The sequence below is a fragment of the Liolophura sinensis genome, chromosome 12 (assembly GCF_032854445.1).
Source record: "Liolophura sinensis isolate JHLJ2023 chromosome 12, CUHK_Ljap_v2, whole genome shotgun sequence".
Taxonomy (NCBI): Eukaryota; Metazoa; Mollusca; class Polyplacophora; order Chitonida; family Chitonidae; genus Liolophura; species Liolophura sinensis.
Genome location: NC_088306.1, coordinates 27,274,906 through 27,295,008, shown reverse-complemented (window position 1 = coordinate 27,295,008; position 20,103 = coordinate 27,274,906). Strand labels below are relative to the sequence as shown.

The 20,103-nt window shown below is 37.3% G+C and overlaps 1 protein-coding gene and 1 long non-coding RNA gene across 3 annotated transcripts in view; both read left to right on the top strand.

The window, feature by feature from the left end:
- LOC135479839 (uncharacterized) overlaps positions 1-12,616 on the top strand; it is a 100,965-nt gene extending 88,349 nt beyond the window's left edge. Inside the window, 12 exon segments of the mRNA XM_064759743.1 lie at positions 1,904-2,045; positions 5,500-5,645; positions 8,481-8,660; positions 9,048-9,254; positions 9,476-9,655; positions 9,913-10,017; positions 10,285-10,542; positions 10,800-10,928; positions 11,692-11,776; positions 12,209-12,309; positions 12,311-12,367; positions 12,605-12,616. Coding sequence (XP_064615813.1) covers positions 1,904-2,045; positions 5,500-5,645; positions 8,481-8,660; positions 9,048-9,254; positions 9,476-9,655; positions 9,913-10,017; positions 10,285-10,542; positions 10,800-10,928; positions 11,692-11,776; positions 12,209-12,309; positions 12,311-12,367; positions 12,605-12,616 — 1,602 coding nt within the window.
- Positions 12,617-12,677: 61 nt separating this feature from the next.
- LOC135479193 (uncharacterized) lies at positions 12,678-17,881 on the top strand. Of its 2 annotated transcripts, XR_010445834.1 has the most exons (3): positions 12,678-12,747; positions 13,115-13,171; positions 14,647-17,881. It is a non-coding gene; the product is annotated as an uncharacterized LOC135479193 (long non-coding RNA). The 2 variants fall into 2 exon arrangements; XR_010445835.1 differs by lacking the exon at positions 13,115-13,171.
- Positions 17,882-20,103: the final 2,222 nt, after the last annotated feature.

The following is a 20,103-nucleotide window of genomic DNA, read 5'->3' as shown; positions in this document are numbered from 1 at the left end:
AGAGAACAATCATATGTTGTGTTCCTTGGACATGTGCCAAGTACATATACGTGTACCTCAGAAGGTTTCACATGCATGGTTATTTAATGGAAATGATGATGACCTGAATTAAAAAGGACATTAGAGAAGTGTTAAGCACAGCTGACTTGTGACACCATTTCAGTGAGGGAACGGGAAATGCTTTGCTATAATACAGGGCTGAGTCCTTGTGTGGATTAGAGAGGATCAGTGACTACCCAGTTTAACCTCAGCTTGCTGAAATATCTACAGCGAGTGTTGGACTCAACTCTGAAAGATTTTTAAGTGACAGAAGTTCGCAATGAAGGAGTGTACCGTGTTCACGATGTCAGAAACCAGTGTACCTTTGCACGTTCATTTCCTGACACCAGTGAAACGGTGGTTCCGACAGGTAGACAAAATTGTTACGTTACATATGATTTGTGAGAAAGATTTATTTTTGTTCTATTTTCTCCAAACAAAACCAAAGGTAGGAATAACTGTGTTGGAAGTAAGAATAATGATGGCATAGTGATTTTGTTTGTGTTAGCTCTAACCATGCACAAAGTATCTGCCGACATGACCAAAGGGGGATGGTTGTATACCCATATACACTTAACTCTCTCTCTTACACCAGTAAACCTGCCTGTGTACAATATTATTGAGAAATGGAGTAGTGAGTCTGTGAGTGCTTGGGGTTTAATGTCATACTTAGCAATTTTTCAGTTATATGACGACGAAGGAATCTTTAGAGTGCATGTAATCGCTCTTCCATCGCTCTTTTATGTATTGGTGATTCACTGAGACGACTTACCGAAGGCAAGTAAGCCGCCCGAGTCATTATACTGATAGGAGTCAAGCAGTTGTTGCACTATCCCCTTCATGCTGAACGCCTAACGATTTTTAAGGTCTTTGGTGTGACTTGACCCAGGATTGATCCTGGATCTGCCGCTCGCAAAGCGGATGCTCTACCAACTTTGCTAGCGGGGCCGGTGAGAAATGCAGTAAACCCCAGTCAAATAAATATATATTTGGATTGGTGACATGTTTTACATTTTATGGAGGATTTTATTTCTGTGACATGGTTAGGATTAATGGTGCTGGAAACTGAATCTAATTCCTCAGTATTTTCACACGTTTGATTTGAGACAAAACTGTATTCATACGGTTGTTCAGTTTCATGGTTTCACAAAATATATTATATTATCAGTATACACAGAATAATGACCTACCCTAGTTCCTCAACCTTTTCGTGTATGAAAGGGCAACTTTTATTGCAATTTATGCACCTTTATTTATAGATTGGTTGGATTGACCAATTTCAGGGCTTCACGAAAAGCATAGTGTTCTCAGTCTACACAGAATAATGCGGTCAGAATATGCTTGAATAGACACCATGAAAACATGAGAATATGTCGAAGAATTACAGTAGTACGGCATGTGCGTCTGAAAAAGACTCGCGGACATCTTAGTTTGCAACAAATTAATACATGACCTTGTGGGTCAAGGATCTCCAACAAAATACACTGATAGACCACTGATCCAGGGATAATCCAGTGATTATCAAAGATCAGCGATTATCATAAAGATAAAAATCCTATCATGTCAAACATGGTGATTTTATTTGTGATTACAAGTTTTCCCAGTCTTTTGTATTCATTATATTTTTTGCAATTGTTTATTGGTTGCTTGGTTTCCAGAAACCAGAAGACATGAATATGTTATAATAATTGATAATAATTTTAATTAAGAATTTTTTTTTTCAGTTTTTCGTATTCGTTTAAATAATTTTGTTATTCCATGTTCATTAGTTGCTTTCTTTCGGGTAACTATGATACCTATATATATTTTTGTGGTCATTAATGATTTTGATACACATATTTTTTAAAATTTGATTTTGTTGCAGATGTCCACTCCACATCCTATCAAGAGTCGGCAAGAAAAGCCTCGGCCCGACACGGCTAAGAAGGCCACCCTGCACCGGTCACTCAGCATGCCGGTCAACCTGGACAAATTGAGGCGGCGGAAGCGTATCACCAGCTTTTTTGGTATGGACAACATTAACAAAGTTTGGAGCTTGTTATATATTAGTCCTGGAATATTTATATACATTGTAATGTATGTACAAGTACTGTGTTCCGGAAAGGTAGTAATAAAAGCTTTAAGGAGGACTCTGTGGGCTTGTATCTCGCCAGCACGGCGCAATGAGCCTCTCTGTAATCCAGTCACGAGGAGTTCAAGTCATGCTGACTTCCTCCCTGGCCATACCTGGGACGGCCTGTCAGCAACGTGTGGATGGTCATGGGTTTCTCCTGGGCTCTGGGTGTCCTCCCACCATAATGCTGGTTGTTATCGTATAAGTAAAATATTTTCTTGAGTATGGCATCAAATAAGGAAATAAATAAAAACTGGAGAAGGAGGTTGGGGGTCAGTTAGTATAGGACTAAGATAAAAACAAAAATTGTTTGGTTAGATGTTCTGTGTGATTTTGGAATTTCAGCACTGTTGGATGAAATTAAGCCAGTTTTAGAACTGTTACAGTGTAGAATGCATACAGGGTAATAATGCATACAGGGTAATAATGCATACAGGGTAATAATGCATACAGGGAAATAATGCATACAAGGTAATAATGCATACAGGGAAATAATGCATACAGGGTAATAATGCATACATGGTAATAATTGATACAGGGAAATAATGCATACAAGGTAATAATGCATACAGGGTAATAATGCATACAGGGTAATAATGCATACAGGGTAATAATTGATACAGGGTAATAATGCATACAGGGTAATAATGCATACAGGGAAATAATGCATACAGGGTAATAATGCATACAGGGAAATAATGCATACAGGGTAATAATGCATACATGGTAATAATTGATACAGGGAAATAATGCATACAAGGTAATAATGCATACAGGGTAATAATGCATACATGGTAATAATGCATACAGGGTAATAATGCATACAGGGTAATAATGCATACAGGGAAATAATGCATACAAGGTAATAATGCATACAGGGAAATAATGCATACAGGGTAATAATGCATACAGGGTAATAATGCATACAGGATAACAATGCATACAGGGTAATAATGCATACAGGATAATAATGCATACAGGGAAATAATGCATACAAGGTAATAATGCAACCGAGCATGTTTTATAAAGTATCATTATTCTTGGCGAGCCAATTCCATTCACAAGGCAACTGCTAATTAAGTATAATTTTTAGTGTTTAAACTGAAGTCTTATGTATGCCATTATCTCTGTCACCTTGTTCAGATTGTCCAAATCTGCATTTTCATGGGTCGAAACAGTCTGCAAATCTCAAAATAGCTCTTAACAATCCACTGTGTAAATGTATGAACCAAAACATGTATGCTAATTACTGATTTCAAACATATTTACTCGTATTCAGTGCCGTAGCCCGCATACCCACGTATAATTTGCCAGATATCTTTGTCATTAGTCATTATTACATGTATAACCATTTTATTATTATTGTTATTATGAAGTCATCAGGTAAAAATATCATGCAGTATTGAGCTTAATTTGAGAAGATTCCCTTTTTCAGTGATACAAGGAAATGCTTTCAGCTAAAACTATAACTGAAGACAATTAGGGTATTATTCATTTCTTCCTGCGAGTCACATGTAGCGATGTTTGACACAACAGATCCACTGTTGATGCACACATAAATTTACAAGTACAGTCACGGCTGCACCTCCTACTGCATAATGCCTGATGTGTACATTGAGTTGATGCTCTAGTTCCCGCTCATAAGTAAGTGACCCCTTGTAATGAGTGAGCCACTCAGAGGGGGATTGAAGGACCCTGTGTTAGACCATTGTGTACAGAAGTGCATGTGTGCAAAGCATGAGGCCAGTCATAAAAATTGTTTAGTTTACATTATTTTGCCAATTGATCCCACCCAACAGAAGGGGCTTTGGGCATACAGTAAGTAACTACCAATACGGATAAGTTTTTCTTTGATGGTTCAAATATTAGCAGTCATGATGGCCTTAAACACTACAGCACCTCTCAAATTTTCTTTCGCTTTCTTGACGGCTAACAACAGATAAATTTTCAAACACTGCCTGTTGTATGCATCAGTGGTTTGGTAATAAGTTATCAGCTGAGAAGCTTTGTTTGTTTGGGCTGTAAATGTAGGTGGATGTTATCAACAGTTATACAGGAGACATGGCAGACTGAGTGAATAACGCTGTCAAGCTGTGATAACAACCTAATTCAGTTAGGATCGTTAGGTGTTTTTGTAGCAAAATGATGGTGAAGAAAACATGTAACGATGGAAACTGACTCCTGGAGGCAGCACTTTTACTGCATTCGCGAATTCTCTATGTAGATTTGAGCATGTTTAGGTTACCCTGCTGTATTTCTCCGAAAAGCTCTGTAAATTATGAATGTAAGTAAGACTGCTTTGTTTCATGGATGACACTGTATGTGTGGCATGTGTATTTGCAATGTCAGTACATTTACCAAACACCTCTTCAACCACTAAATCCCTTTTTTCAGTGGTATTTATGCATACATTTATTAGGAAAATGACACTAAATTTGTTTGTGTCACTGCAGATGCAAGCTTCATCAAACTGTGCAAATTATTTCTTTACACCGTATAATTCTTTCATGTGACATACAATACATGTGAGTTCTTCAAAATGTTGGCTTCATAGGCTATTGAAAAGGTTGAAGAATTGGACTCCATGTACATGTTATAAGTTTGAATCTTTGACAAAGTTAAGTCGAGATAGGCTGTAAGTGGGTTTTCCTCCAATTGCTCAGAATGCTGACCTTTGACCACTGAGGTTTTATGTCAGGAACTTCATCTCCGGTCGTACGTGGGAAGATCTGTCAGCAACCTGTGGAAGGTCGTGGGTTTCCCCCCCGGGCTCTGCTCGGTTTTCACCAACCATAATGCGGATCGCTGTCATATAAGTGAAATATTCTTGAGTATGGTGTAAAGCACCAGTCAAATAAATAACTAAATAAATTATGTCAGGAACAACGCCATGCCTGATTGGCTGCGGCTTTATGTCAGGAACAAGGTCGTGCCTGATTGGCTACGGCTTTATGTCAGGAACAACGTCGTGCCTGATTGGCTACAGTTTTATGTCAGGAACAAAGTCGTGCCTGATTGGCTGCGGCTTTATGTCAGGAAAAATGTCGTGCCTGATTGGCTGCGGCTTTATGTCAGGAACAACATCGTGATTGGCTGCGGCTTTATGTCAGGAACAACGTCGTGCCTGATTGGCTGCAGCTTTATGTCAGGAGGTTTGAGATGTGCTGTGGTCTGGTATGCTGGTTTCCTTTTGCTTCCATCGGGTTTCATTCATTTTTAAACACGACATCCATCACAGAAAAGAAACCTGTTAAAGTATGGTGTTTTCATTTTCATCAGTCAAATACTAGTATATAATTGAATCTACTCAAGTTTGTATATGCTGGAGTTATTGCTGTATTTTGCAGGTTTTGACGAATCAGGAAACTATTGCTCTCCGGATCATTACTCAGATGATTCGTCAGACGAATCAGAGAACTCCATGGAGATCGGTGTTAAAGACAAGTGTCACAGTACTAGGGCTTCACATGTCGCACTCACCAGTATTACAGAGGTAAGGTATCCAAGATGTCGTGGAGAGATGGTCACCAGACTGTAAGATACATGAAATGTCTAAAGTCATGAAAACTACAGTATTGCTGTGGGGGGCAAACACTGAAATTACCTACAATTCTGGCTATGGCTAAATTAGTTATTTTGCTTGGCTCTGAGAGTTCCATTGACCTTAAAAAGGTATTTTGAAGTTGGTTTGGGAGATAGGACAATATCCTACTGGAAAACTGTGAGTTTCGTAGCTTTAAAGTAATATTTTATGACCTAGTTGTTTTTTATAAAGGCACATGTGAAGGCAAATTGTTTGGTCAAATAAAGTAACTTTTGAGATGTTGTCTCGCCAGGAACGGGGAGGAGGGTGGCAGCTAGGGGAAAAACAGGGACTTTAACAGTTTGTAAGAAAGTCACATATACATGGAGTGCTTTACCTTAGGGAATGATCTTACGTGGAATTTACAGATGTACGCTATAAGTGTTAATGTGCTGTTCTAAATTCAGGTTAAACAAGACTTCTAAGATGTTGATGTGGCATATGTGATCTCACATTTAGCTTGGTTTTGAGGAGAATGAAATCCTCTCATGCATCTATCAAACTTGATGCGAATTATATAAGGGCTTTTTGTGAGTGAACTGTTACACAAATTAGTGGAATAATGGAAGGAGAAGTCATTGTGCCATTGAGTGATGGTGGTCACTCAACAAATCTGATTCTTAGAGACCCCCCTGTGTGAGTGACTCACAGATCACTTATTGATCTGCTATTGATACTGAGGTTGTCTGGCTTTGTTGATGCATAATTACACATGCAAGCAAAAGGATTAAAGAGTGTTGGCAAACACTCAGAAGTACACCTTAATTTTGTTGTTGTTGAAGAACAGAAGGTTATCCTCGTTGCAAAAGTTTTAAGTCTTGTAGTTGTTTTCTCTTGATGATATTATGTCAGTTAACCCTGAAAAAAAGTAATCAGTAAAAAAAATATGAAATAAATAATGTAATACTCTTTGCCTTGGATCTTAATTCTGCTATGTGTTTGAAATTGTTGTGATGAAATATTCCTTAAGTATAAATTAATATTTATAGTGAAATTTAGTGACAAAACAAGTGAGCTCACTAAGAACATACAGGAACAAGGAAATTATGAAATCATTTTCATGTAACATGTAATATGATGTTGTATTTTGATGAGTACCTTATGTACCTGAGATATTTAAATGCTGTTTACAAATGAGCACATGATAAGTTGCTTGGGATTTAATCTAAGGAAATGATAAAAAATGTATTGAGTAGATAAGCGGGACTATTGACTTCCTGTATACACTGCATTCAAACATATACATCATACATTTACTTCATGACAAAATCAGAGTTGTGGCCAGGTGTAAGTGGATACTGTCATTTCCTGTGAATTTTGTGCAAATGCAAGACCTTCATGTTTAGTTTTTGACTGTGCCCCTAACAATGCCATTGATTCAGTGCCCTAGCAGACCTTGTGAAACAAATGCTGTGTGCTCAGATAACTTCATTGTTTTATAGTATGACCAACAACATGCAAATACTGTAAGGAACAGATTTACAAATTTAACTACTGCTTATTTCACCTAAAATTTGGTGTGTAAAATGCACTTTTGGAGCACAAAATGGTCTTAAAATGGTGGATTTGATGCTAACCTTTCACTTTTTCTGATAAGGAATTAATTAAATATCACCAAAAAATCTGTAGTGATTCTATTTAGGTGAAAATGAAAAAAAAATTATGTTTGAAAATCATTTCTTTTATCTCAACTACTTTACTCTTACGCTACATTCACAATGACTTAGCATTGTTTTATTTCACATGTTAATGAATGAAAGAAAATAAAATACAACAATATGTTTGTGTTGCTTTGACAAGACAATTGCAGTTGACCATACAGTAATTGGTTGCTTGTTTCTCAGCAGGTTACCTGCAGGGGTCATGTTTTAAAAAACCTTGACCTATTAAGTATTTTAATGACCAGAAGGCTGTCTAAATTAGTAAAATATTAATTATTATAAACACAAGCCAAACAAGTGACAGAAACCAGAGTTAGATCTGAAGGTCTTAAGTCTGTTAGGCTTTGTCCAGGTGTGATTAGAAAACAATGCCTACCTGTGAACACTAGAAATACACAATCACAGCAGGGGTTACTTAAGAGTTACCTCTACCTGTACAGGTGACAAGTGAGTGTCTATGCAAGCTATCACTCTGCACCTGTGTCATAAGCTAACTGTTGATTAAAACTGAATAGCTTGGTCTTGGCTCACCTGAAATTAGCATAATGTTGAAAACTGGCTGGCCAATCAAAATGCTCTACAGCCCAGCAAGTCTATATAAGTATTGCATAAAGTGTGAGCTGTCCAAGTTACCCCAAAACTGTGTAGGATTCTAGTACATTTTGCCAGAAGAAGCCATTAACTATTCTAGCAGAATGAATTCCCTGGATTTAGCTGGATTGAGCAAAGCTGATGATATTTATACCAAGATCAGAGTTACACTTCTGACCAATTATGGATTTGATATCGATTCCAAGAAGTTAGCCGCATCAGATAATGGACTAGATTGGTTTTTGGTAAAGTTCGGATTTATTTGCATATGTAATCTATGTTCTTACTATTATTTTAGTCACCAGTCTTTCGCACATCAGTTGATTGACGGTTAAAGATTTGAGTTGAATTTCCTAAAGGAATTACCTTTAAATTTAAGATTTCTGAAGTAATACTACCTATTATTGACACATGGTAATATTTGTAGCTTCACAGGCCTTGTTCATTACCATAGGACAGAGTTTTTAAAATTCTTACTTTCTACTGTTTTCAGAAACCATACGAAGAGTGTTTGACGTACGCTGAAGCATTGTGGGACCATGTGACCATGGATCCCGAGGAGCTTGGCTTTCGCGCCGGTGATGTGATTGAGGTCACAGACACCGCAGACAAAGACTGGTGGTGGGGCGCCGTCGATGATCGAGAAGGATGGTTTCCAGCTGCTTTTGTCAGGGTAAGAAACTTGCTTGATGTTCAAATTCCATGTTCGTCCGTTAAATCAGTTCATGCGGAGAAACATTGAAATCTAAAGTTAGCAGTAAAGTTATTCTGATTTAATTCAGTTTTAGGCTAGATTTAGGTGTTTTGTTGGTCAGAAAAAATGTTTTTACAAAGAGGCCTCCTATCTATTAACATGGGATTTAGTGCGAGACGATGTGAAGCCCCATCCTGCAGCTGAGGCAGATATTAGGAATTTGTGCTTTTTTATGCTTTCCATGCCAGCAGTTTTTTATTTTATACTGTGTAAAACAATTTTTCCAACTCAATAAAAATGCACAGCTCTTCATTGTTTGGTCACTTCAGTGCAATCTAATAAGGTTCAATTCTGATTGGATTTCAGTTGCGAGCCAACCAGGGTCAGCTAGAAGAAGAGGAGGTGCTGGCTCAGCCGATAGAATCCATGCACACGGCGTTCCCGAGTCCCGAACCATCACGGCGCCTCACATCCACGGGGGGAGTCAGTCGTGAACAGGCACGAACAAATGTTATTAACGAAATCCTGCAGGCCGAGAAAGATTATGTCAAGCATTTACATGATGTTATTGAGGTAAGATTGACATGCCTTGATTTTGTTGCTGTTATGAATTAAATTTTTTTTTTTTTTTTTTGAAAATGGTAGTTTTGGTCCCAGTTGTGTTTAATCTCTTCAGGGCTTTATAAATGAGAGATTTTTATGTGTATATCAACTAGCAAAGTTTATACATTCAAATGCCAATCTTCTGAACTTGTCGAGATTTAAAATTAATTATTTATGTTTTTCACCCACAGGGATACATCCATCAGGCCAGACGCCATCCCGCCATGTTCAGTGAAAACAGGATACGAATCTTGTTTGGGAACCTGGAAGACATTTACAATGTTTCGAAGCAGTTTGTGACAGACCTGGAGAAAAGCTATAACTCAGGTTTACCTCACTTGACAGAAGTTGGCCAGTGTTTCTTGAACAGTGTAAGTCCTCATTTGACTTTTTATGCAAATATAAGAATAATAATTCAAGGAGATCAAAATTTTCATGCAAAGCTGTTTTCTAAAGGCACATTTGTGTTTTGAATAACATATTCTTACTTCTTGATTTTTTTATACTTAGAGCTGCTCAAACCTGCTGGAACAAGGGCAATAACTGTATTTATCATCTTTTTTATCAAGAAGAAAAAAAGGAAATTTCAGGAGTCTTATGAATAATTGAATAATTTGCATGTTTTCAGAAAAAAGATTTCGAGATTTACTCCGACTACTGCAACAACCACCCTGATGCCTGCAAGGAACTACAGGAGCTTTACAGGAATAAACGATATCGACATTTCTTTGAGGTAGGATGCGATTTTGATGTAAAACAATTTTTTTTGTGCACTATTTTATATTTAGGCAGATATGTGAAGTTGTAGGTTTGTGTAAATCAGAGGAAATGCCCTAAAATCTGTTTTGAAAACATTTTCTCTCCTTTCAGTTTATAAACATAGTTCATATACAATACAGGTGAATTTGTCGTGAGTAAGAAAATATATTTATGTTCTTATGTGTTTTCATTTTTACTTCTTTTCCACGCTTGTATTAATGGCCAGTAAACAAAATTTCAGGCTTGCAGACTTCTTCAAGAAATGATCCAGATCCCGTTGGAAGGATTTCTTCTCACGCCTGTTCAGAAAATCTGCAAATATCCTCTGCAGTTGTCGGAACTGCTCAAATTTACGGATCCCGATCACAGTGATTATGACAACGTTTGCCAGGCGCTGGACGCAATGAAGAGGATTGCATGCCTTATCAATGAGCGCAAACGCAAAATGGAAAGCATTGCCAAAATATCGGCATGGCAACAAAGTGTGGAAGATTGGGAGGTAAGATTTACAAGGTTTTCAAACACAATGCAATTCTCAGAGTCTGCACTTTAGTCTAAACTCTGGACTGTGGCTTTTTCCTTAGAATTTAAGAAACCATCCAGTTTTGCATTAAATTTTCAGTCAGTTGATTACTCCCATGATAAGAGATAAGATGTTCTTTTGTTTTCTCTTGGAAACTAATGTACAAACATCCCACCCTTTTGCCAATTGTAAGTGTATCTCACACATTTCATATGTTTTTCTTGTTTTCAAAGGGCTCAGATTTACTCGAGTTGAGTTCAGAATTAATAACGTCGGGTGAAGCTCATAAGATTAACCGCAGTGGACGATCTCAAGAAAGGACTTTGTTTTTGTTTGACCATCAGCTCATCTACTGCAAAAAGGTAAGTCACAAAAATCAGTTTACTCGTATGGTATTCGTGTCAGTGTACATACTTTAAAGATTTTATAAAATGTGATTATTTAGAAATCTTGATAAATTGTGCATGTGAATTTGTGCAGTGGTTTGACAAAATTGAAACCTCTAATTAGCTGAGGATTGTTTGGAGCTAGACACAATGCCCACCCCTCTCTGCACCCCCCCCTCTTCCTACCCCCCCCCCCCCCCCCCACACACACACTCACATTGTTAGTACACATGTGTCTTAACACCTTGGTTTATAAACACTTGCCAAAATCCTGATGTTCAAATCTCATCTCGCGTGTCAGATCAGCTTTGAATGTGATTTCCATACCTCTTTTGTGTTTGGTGTTTTTTTTGCTGACTTCGTGAAGCCAAGCAGTGTTTACAAGCCAGAGTGTCATGCAACCTGATTTGTTTCCTAATCAACAAGCCGAGCTGGATGTAGTATTAAGTTTGTATAATGGAAACTTGCTATGTCCAAGAAATATCCACATGTTAATCTTTAGTGTATTGTTGCCAAGCATGGTACGTTCAGTCATGAAAGTGCGGCCATATTGGAAGGACCTCCATACACCACCACTCTGGCCAATAGACTCCTAATCTCCAGGAGTGTAACATCTCGTACAGTGATGACAAATAGAATAATGGAAAATTTACATTTAATAATTTTCCTTGCAACACTGATCTAACTTTGCATGTTTGTACTTTTTTTCTAAATGCTACTTGTCTTACGTATTTTCTAGGATTTACTTAGACGGAATGGATTTTGTTACAAGGGAAGAGTTTTACTGGACCATTGTGATCTTATCATGCTTCCTGATGGAAAAGGTAAGTCATTCTCCTGAATGATATTTAATCTTCACTAAATGTTTGTGTACATTTCTGGTGTGTGTACGGTTGATGCAGGTTTTTAAGGCTTGGAAAGTTTAAATGCATTGATTGGCCTTTTCCGGAGCCAAATATGTAGTTCTAAGATAACCACCTTAATCCTTTTTAATCCTTGCAATTCACCCCAAAGATTTATTCAGCTGAAAATAGTAATTTACTTAAATTGCATTTAAACTGTTTCTACATACAAGTACATGATAGGTGTAAAGGCTAGGTGACTGATCAGGTGAAAATTGTTTTAGTCCTACAATTAGCCTGTGTTGAAGTCTTTTTCAATGAAGCACCCGTGGAACATATATTCATGCAGATTATATTTTGATTCTGACATCACAATGTATTATTTCTGTAACATGACTATTTTTTTTCATGCAGATCTCCAGTACAATGTGAATGTGAAGAACGGCTGGAAACTACATGACAAATCTCAGGACAAGTGGTTCCTGTTCTCCTCTAAGACTCCCGCAGAGAGAGAAAAAGTGGATTCGGGCATTCTCTCAGGAAAGACAGCAGGTCAAAGAGGACAAGAAAATGGTGAGTGCAGCCGCGGAAACTAAACTAAAACATTCAAAACTTTTCCCAGCATTATATACATTACGCCAGGATTATCTGAATGATCATCTAGCTGTATAGTTTATGTTCAGCTGAGTTAAAAAGTAAAAATATCGCACAGCCGTGTGTAAAATATGTGTGTCTTTCCATTTTATTGGGTAAACAATTTAAGTGTAGCATTAGCCTTTGTCTGGTAATAGCACTAATTCTTTAATTCAGCACTACCACTAGTAAAATGAATACTTCTGTTTGTGTCTTGTACATTAAACTGTTTTCTTTTTCATTTCTGACAGAATTTACCATTCCAAGACAAGTCCAGACAGCAGTGTTGAAATCCAGGGCTCAGTTAGAGAAACCAAAAGGTAAGATATCGGCGATATTGATATTTTCTATGTCTGAGTTACAATGTACTCTTTTCGGAGGATTCAGAAAATATCACTTTTTTGTGTCACTTTAGCACAAGTATTCATATTTATCAGTTCTTGTATTGTACCACTGAATTTCACTGATTTGAATGTTCATTTCTGAAATATTAGTGGATTTGATTTTATTCAGCACACCACCATTTTAGCCATTATTATAAAAGTATGTATTAGCATAATTTCACGCTAAGGGTTTTGTTATTTGCTTTAGACTTTAGACATACTGCCAAAAGGTGACAATGAAAAATGCACATAGCCTACATTTAAGATGACATGAAATTTCCAAATCCCACTTCACCTTCCACAGGTCTTCTAGTGCTATTAAATCGGATTGTGGAACGATAATGCTAATGTGGCCTTCTGTGTAAGTTATGCATGAGACGCATGATGCTAGCCAATCTTATTGATCAGTTTTTGATGAATTCTTTTGCTCTGAGTAAATTTATGCATAGATCTCCTACTGCTTTGCACTCTGGAAACCCATATTACCTATATTGATGAACTTCATATCAAACCTTTTGAGGTAGTTATTGAACTTTATTTTTATCCCAGATTCTGTGATGTGTGGCATATGTTTGAAAGCATGACCAAAGATACATGTATTCTGAATTTTGTAATAGTCATTCATTCCAAAAAATTGGTATGGCCCTCGATCCTGCATGGTCAGCTGTAGTGAAAGTAGCCAATTCTTTTTCTTTGAAAATACCTGTACAAGTAATTGATGTTACAAACATCAAAACAGTCTTGATATCCAAAATTAATTCAGAACGCACTTCATATTTTTGTGCTATTCCATACACAGTTATTCATTTTACTAGTATGCACCTCATCCTTACTTATACTTTTATTATTAACTCAAAATTATTATCTAATCTCTCATGATGGATTTACTTACTTAATATATTCGCAATCTTTTGAAATGAATGCAGATGTGCAACGAAAGCACAATTATTCTCTAAACTGCACGTTGCCCTAGAACTTTTTCTTGCATTATAGCATCTTCTAATCAGATTTCTTGATAACTTGACAGTCCTTAGTGTCTAATACGTATTATCTCCCTCTAAAGTGGCTTGAATACCACAATCACACCCTGACTTTCCAGTGTCAAACTTTGAATCGAGTGTAGAGCTGTGTGTCTATGGCTAAAAAGCATTTATGTTGTTGAAAGCTTTGGCCCAAGTGTATTACCTTTATTAGGTCACCTCAGTTGGTGTAATAATTATTTGTTGGCTAAGTGGTTGGCTATTTGCTGGAGTCCATAAGGTCTGAACCAGTGAGAGGGCATGGTTTAAAGTGGCTTTGTGGGTGTGTGCGAGAGGTTACGTGTGGGTTCTTCTCAGAGTCTTAGTCAGTTTCCTCTCTGCTACTCAGTTTCCTCACCTGCTATTTGGTTTCCTCACCTGCTCTCACCTGCTAATCAGTTTCCTTCGCCCACTTAGTATCCACCAGCTCACTGCAGCCATATCAGGGAAGTTTTTTGTGTACAGCATATCACATCTATCAGATAAGTAGTCTGAGCAACATATTTTAAATTTGGTCCTGAAAATCAGCTACTGTAAATCTTCAACCTGTTTAACAACTAAAGCAGTTTTTTCAGCGGAATTTATGCATACAATTACTGATGATGTCCTAAATGGTTTGTTCATGTTATTTAAGATGCACGCTTCATAATACTGTGTAGATTATTTCTCTGCAACACATTATTCTATATTTCAGAATATTGGTTGCAGAGGTGGTTGAAACAGTTGAACACTTAGGGTATTTTGTTTCTCTTGGTATAAGCAAGTACATCTATTGTTTGACATGAATTCTAATTCTGCTGGCTTTCTCTGTCCACAGGTAAACCCGTGGGAAGACGGATGTCTACGGCTGGGTATTATCAGAAGGACATGCTTAGAAATCTCCCTGCAACACTTCCGAGGAACATGAGACATTTCCACACGAAGAAGAAGAGCTGGTTCAACTTCATGGGCAAGAAGACGAAGACGTGAACTCACATCCAGTCCTCATGTTTGCAAGTTCATCTTTCGACCAAGATTGTAGGATCTGATACGTGTGGATAGGTTCCTGTACAGCTGTGAAGGACGCGTGGAGGATAGATGGTGATAGCGTACATAGGTTCCATCCGCAGTATGGATGGTGTCCAAAATTGGATAGCTGATGTGTATGGCTTTCATCATGTGCGGAAGTTCAACCATCGATGGCTTTTACCACATGTGGATACCACTCAAGTCACCCTGCAAGTTCCAGAAGGCTTTCTGCAGAAAAGAACGGCTTTTGCAGGAGGCAAGTTTTGTGAGCTAATGGAGCCTATTGTCAATTGGGAGTTCCAGTCTTGTTCATGACAAGGAGATACCAGCCACTTCCTTTTTGACAGAGGGACATTAGGGAGGTAAAATCTGTGGCATCTTCTTAGATCATGTGGTGCTCAACATGTCCATGTGCAGCTGGATTGTCCCTGTTATTTTGAGAAGTGCTCAAGACAAAATCTGACTGCACCAACCATGAAATGTCGAACTTGAAAGGTGCATGTTCGACATTGAAAACTGGGACGGTGCAAAAACGCTCTTGAAACTTAAAAGGTGCTTTATGAGGTGCTCTCGTGTTTGTAGACAGGCCCACTTGTTGATATGTCAAGAAATTGGTGATGGCATTTGGAATCAGGACAAAAATCAGAGATATGATAAATTACAAACAAGCAACATGGGTGACAATTTGAAACTGTTACGAATAGTCAGAATGTGTTTAATACTATGTGTAACATCTGACCAGTGACACATGACTGTGAATGGCACATCTACATATGTGTGAGCTTGAATGTATATGGAGGGTTTCGAATAGCTACTTTGTTTTTAATTGTGCTATCAAGAGAGAAACATTTTTAAAATGTGATTTCCAGTCAAAAGCATGCTGCTTATGTTTTGGACCAATGTGACTGGCCACACCCGTTTTTTGTTTCATTTTAATCATAATTTAGTTTTATCATATTTTTAGCTGAATCTTTGATGTAAAGACCCATATGTTCTTATCATCATTGTATATGTCCTCTGAAGACTTTGACAAAGGGAGGCAACTTCAGCAGAATCTGGTGCTATTTATGTAAATCTACATTTACATATGTATGTATAGGATTGATGAAGCATTAAGAGGTATGTTACGGGAGTGTCTTTATCATGCCGGTGTTAGTTGTAGATCTTTTTGGTTCAAAAAGAATAAAAGTGTTTGCAGCTATACATGTACATTGATAAATTCACATGTTTGTTTTATGTTTTTAGCTATTTTATTTTACCGGCCAAGTCTTCTCATTTTATATGTATCTTACTGGTTGTATACCAGGGTAAATACGACCATCAACATGGCATGTTACATAGAAGCCATTGTGACGAAGCTGGGATCATTTGAGCTGTGAATATATTTATATGTGGAAAAATGAAATTGTGTTAATTTAAGAATTTATTTCATGAGTCGATATTCGATATACCCTGTTCATGAAACCCATGGAACGTACTCATTGGTAAACATACCCGAAGTGGCAGTTAAATATTGCACTGACCAAACTTCGCAGCTGAGCAGATTGTGAGTTCACTCCCACCTTATGGCAACTTTATATTTTGTTGCCTTTCAATCAAATGCTGTTCATATTAAAGATAATAGGCACATAAATTATTTGAAATGTGTGTGTGGCTGTTTAACTGAACATAGCTGCATAAAACAATAATTCAGGGATAAACTTAATAACAGTTTAATGATATTTACAATTTATTAAGTGAATCAGAAGAACTAAGGGGCACATGCTATCCTGCGAGTTCATCAGTTGAAAAATTATGTTGTTTATAGTCGGAATTAACTCTGTTTGGAAAGTACCAAGAAGAAATAAAGATACAGTATAATTACTTATAAGTCAGTTGATGAAGAAAGAGAGAAAATAATGCTGAAACTGAACTGTGTTAACAGGAAAACATGATTTCTTTCTTGGCCAAATCTTCATGTACTCTGCTGCTAGCCAGTGTAATCTTAACACTTTGCATAGTGTTTCAACCATTTTTGTCCAGCCAGCCTTTATAAAACACACAAAACATTTGGACTGAAATTTTGCCAAGATCAGTATACATTTAGTTTTATGGGTATGTATTCCTCATCGAAACATCTCTTCACATCTTGGCAAAATAAGTTATTTTTTGTACAACATTTAGTAACTTGGCCCTTTATGTGTCATGTCTACATTTACAAGCACTTTTATAGGTCTTTAGAACCTAATTTATTTTGTAATATTCCATATACTTGTGATGTCCAAGACCAGAAATATCACACAACGAAAGAAAACAAAGTGTGTTCTCATAGCATGACTAATGTGGGATTTTTTTTCATGAAATTTGGACAAATAATTATGCACTTTATTTTCAGTTATAACAATTTTCTTAAAGTTCATCTTGAAAATTTTAACATTTGAAAATCATCAGTTTAAAGAGGAAAATTTACCATATCCCACATGGATTAATAGTGGTTCACATGGCAAATTCCTGCCATGTGTAAAACATCTAATAAATAAAACTCTGAATAATGTTTCCTAGTGGTAAAAGTGTTCGAAAGTAAGATTACAGGTTGAAACAGAGGCACCTCCTGGAGGTTGCAAGTGCATACCAAGTTAAGGAGGCAGTTGGAGGTGCAAGACAGGCTATGCAATAGGGGCCTTATCTGAAGGGCTTTGATTTTAAATTCTCGTTATGCGTGGATGCATGACAAAGTGCTTTATTACCATTGTACTAACGTTACTGGGATATGCAAACAATCTGTAATTTCATGCTATAGTATTCAGTTATTCCAGATGACTTCAATGGACATGTGTAATACTAACAGTACGATTTTAAAGAAATAAAATTTGGGTGGGAAAGTAACTGAATTAAGGGGGATAACTCTGTTGTGTAAAAATTTGTTAGCTATGCACTGTCAGTATTTATTAATGCCACCTGTGACACATCATATGATATACTTTTATAATGGTGTTTTTTTATGTTTCTACATTGTACAGTATCTGAATGGAGAGAAATCATGATTAAAAGGTAAAATTATGGAATTTATGAATGTCTTTTGTCTGCGTTTTTCATGGGCCTATGCCCAGCACAATTCTGAATTTATTTACCGATTGAGTTTAAACACAAATTTGTTACAAAATTTTAACATTTTTATTTTTGTGCACTAAAGATGTGCCTACTGGTTAATATATAATATTGCACACACACATGCATATATATATATATATATATATATATATATATATATATATATATTCACACCAGTATACACAGTAATGATCTTGCTACTTTCATATTCATGTTATGCTACTTCTGCAGGTCTTAGGCCTGAGGTCTTTCAATTTTCAATTTACTTGAGTGGTGTTTATGCCATACTCAAGAATATTTCATTTATACAACAGCAGCCAGCATCATGGTGGGAAGAATTGGGCAGGCTCGGAGGGGGAGCTATGTGAATAGTCCTACTGAGGGATATCACTTTATAACAACATAAACGAGATACGAGATACACAAAAAGTACGAAATTTATTAATTACAACAAAAGTGAACAAAACCTGGTCAAGCTTTTCCAGAGTGACCAGTGCCTGAAATGCTGCCCATGCATACCTTGCTGTGAGAATATTTTAGAACATTCTTATGATTACGAGCTTCATCAAAGAAACTGACATCATAAAACACACCAAAGAATTTTCAAAATTATGGTGAAAGTCATGATTTTCCTTCTCCCTAAGCATCGCGCTATGTTAGTACATTTACAAATTCATTTGACGAATCATTGATAGGTAAAATTTTTATCTCTTTTTATTGTCTCCAGCATGATAATTACCACATCTGACACAGGAAGTTCTGGTGGAAGAGTCAGGATTTTTAAATAAATATCTCTAGCAATGTATAAGGGCAATCACAACAGACTCCTAATTTACTGTATCACGTGCTTGCCATTTTATCCCCTCACCCTGAGCCCCTTCTCATCTGAACTCATCATTTCATTTCTTGCCAGACATTCTCACAAAAGACTGCCAAAATAATGATAATGAAAAATAACAATTGTTCCACCGCCCACACCAATATTAACACTGGAAACAAGGAATCAAGTGTTATTAGCCTAATGTCTGTGTGAGCTGAGCTAACTGCATAATGCATTTTTCGACTTTTCCAACTGCTGTTAAAGCCAATATTTTGAAACATTCTACTAGAACTATGGGGTGTAGGGAAATAATTGGCATAGCTTTATGAAGCTTTCATCTTTAACGACACAAGCTAACGACAATTTACGTAGTAATTGTAAAGTGCTTTATACAGTGATGTTATTGTATCTCTGAGTACTGCATATCATAGAGAAAGTCCACTACCCATGATATATAAACTAATAACCCCTCCAACCCTACCGCCACAATAGACGGTTTGCAGTGGTAGCCATCTTTGAGGTAAGTGTGTATATTGCGCAGTGTATGCCCTTACCAGTCAAGGGCCTCTGGCCAGCTTTTGACACCGCTAACAATAGACACCCAGTGGGCAATACTCAATCTTACGCCAAAAATGGCTTCCTTTTGCACACGACCTATACCTCCCACCCCCGACGCTCACATCTCCATGCTCACTCCCCCGACCCCCCGCCCATACACACTCAACCCCACCCCCACCGACCCCTTCCCAAACCACCGTTCACTGCCTATCACAAAGGGGCAGCCAGGCTGCAGTGACAGGTGGCACATGGAAAAAGCGCAAAAATTAACCAGGTCAGAATCCGTGCTGTCCAAGGCTGAAGGCATGGTCAGCATGATACAGCATGGTATCCACTCTGCAAAGGTGCCAGGGAAAAACGCCATTCATGCATCTTTGAAGAAACACCAATGCATCAATTACAGTGTGTGCTAGAATATGTTTAAAAAATCTAAATAGTAACTGTATGTTTGAAACACTGTTAACCAAGGCCAAGCTTCTAATAAAACACAACAAAGTATAACGCTACAAGGATACATGTATTCAACTGTTTGCAACTGAATACTGGATATAACCGTAACCAGTCATTAGTGAACACAATTGTAAACAAATGTAAGCTTTCGGCTACATGAACATATATGTCTATGTATGTAACAATATATTCAGCTGTTGAGTTTGCTTTAAGGCGTACGCTCCACTTCGTCAGAAATTTCTGTAAACCGGTTAATCAACATCAACAAAAGACCGAGTGTTTGAATATATGTGCAGATTTAAGTTCACTGAGCTTCGAGGATTGTAAATTTTGGGTGAAGTTGAATAG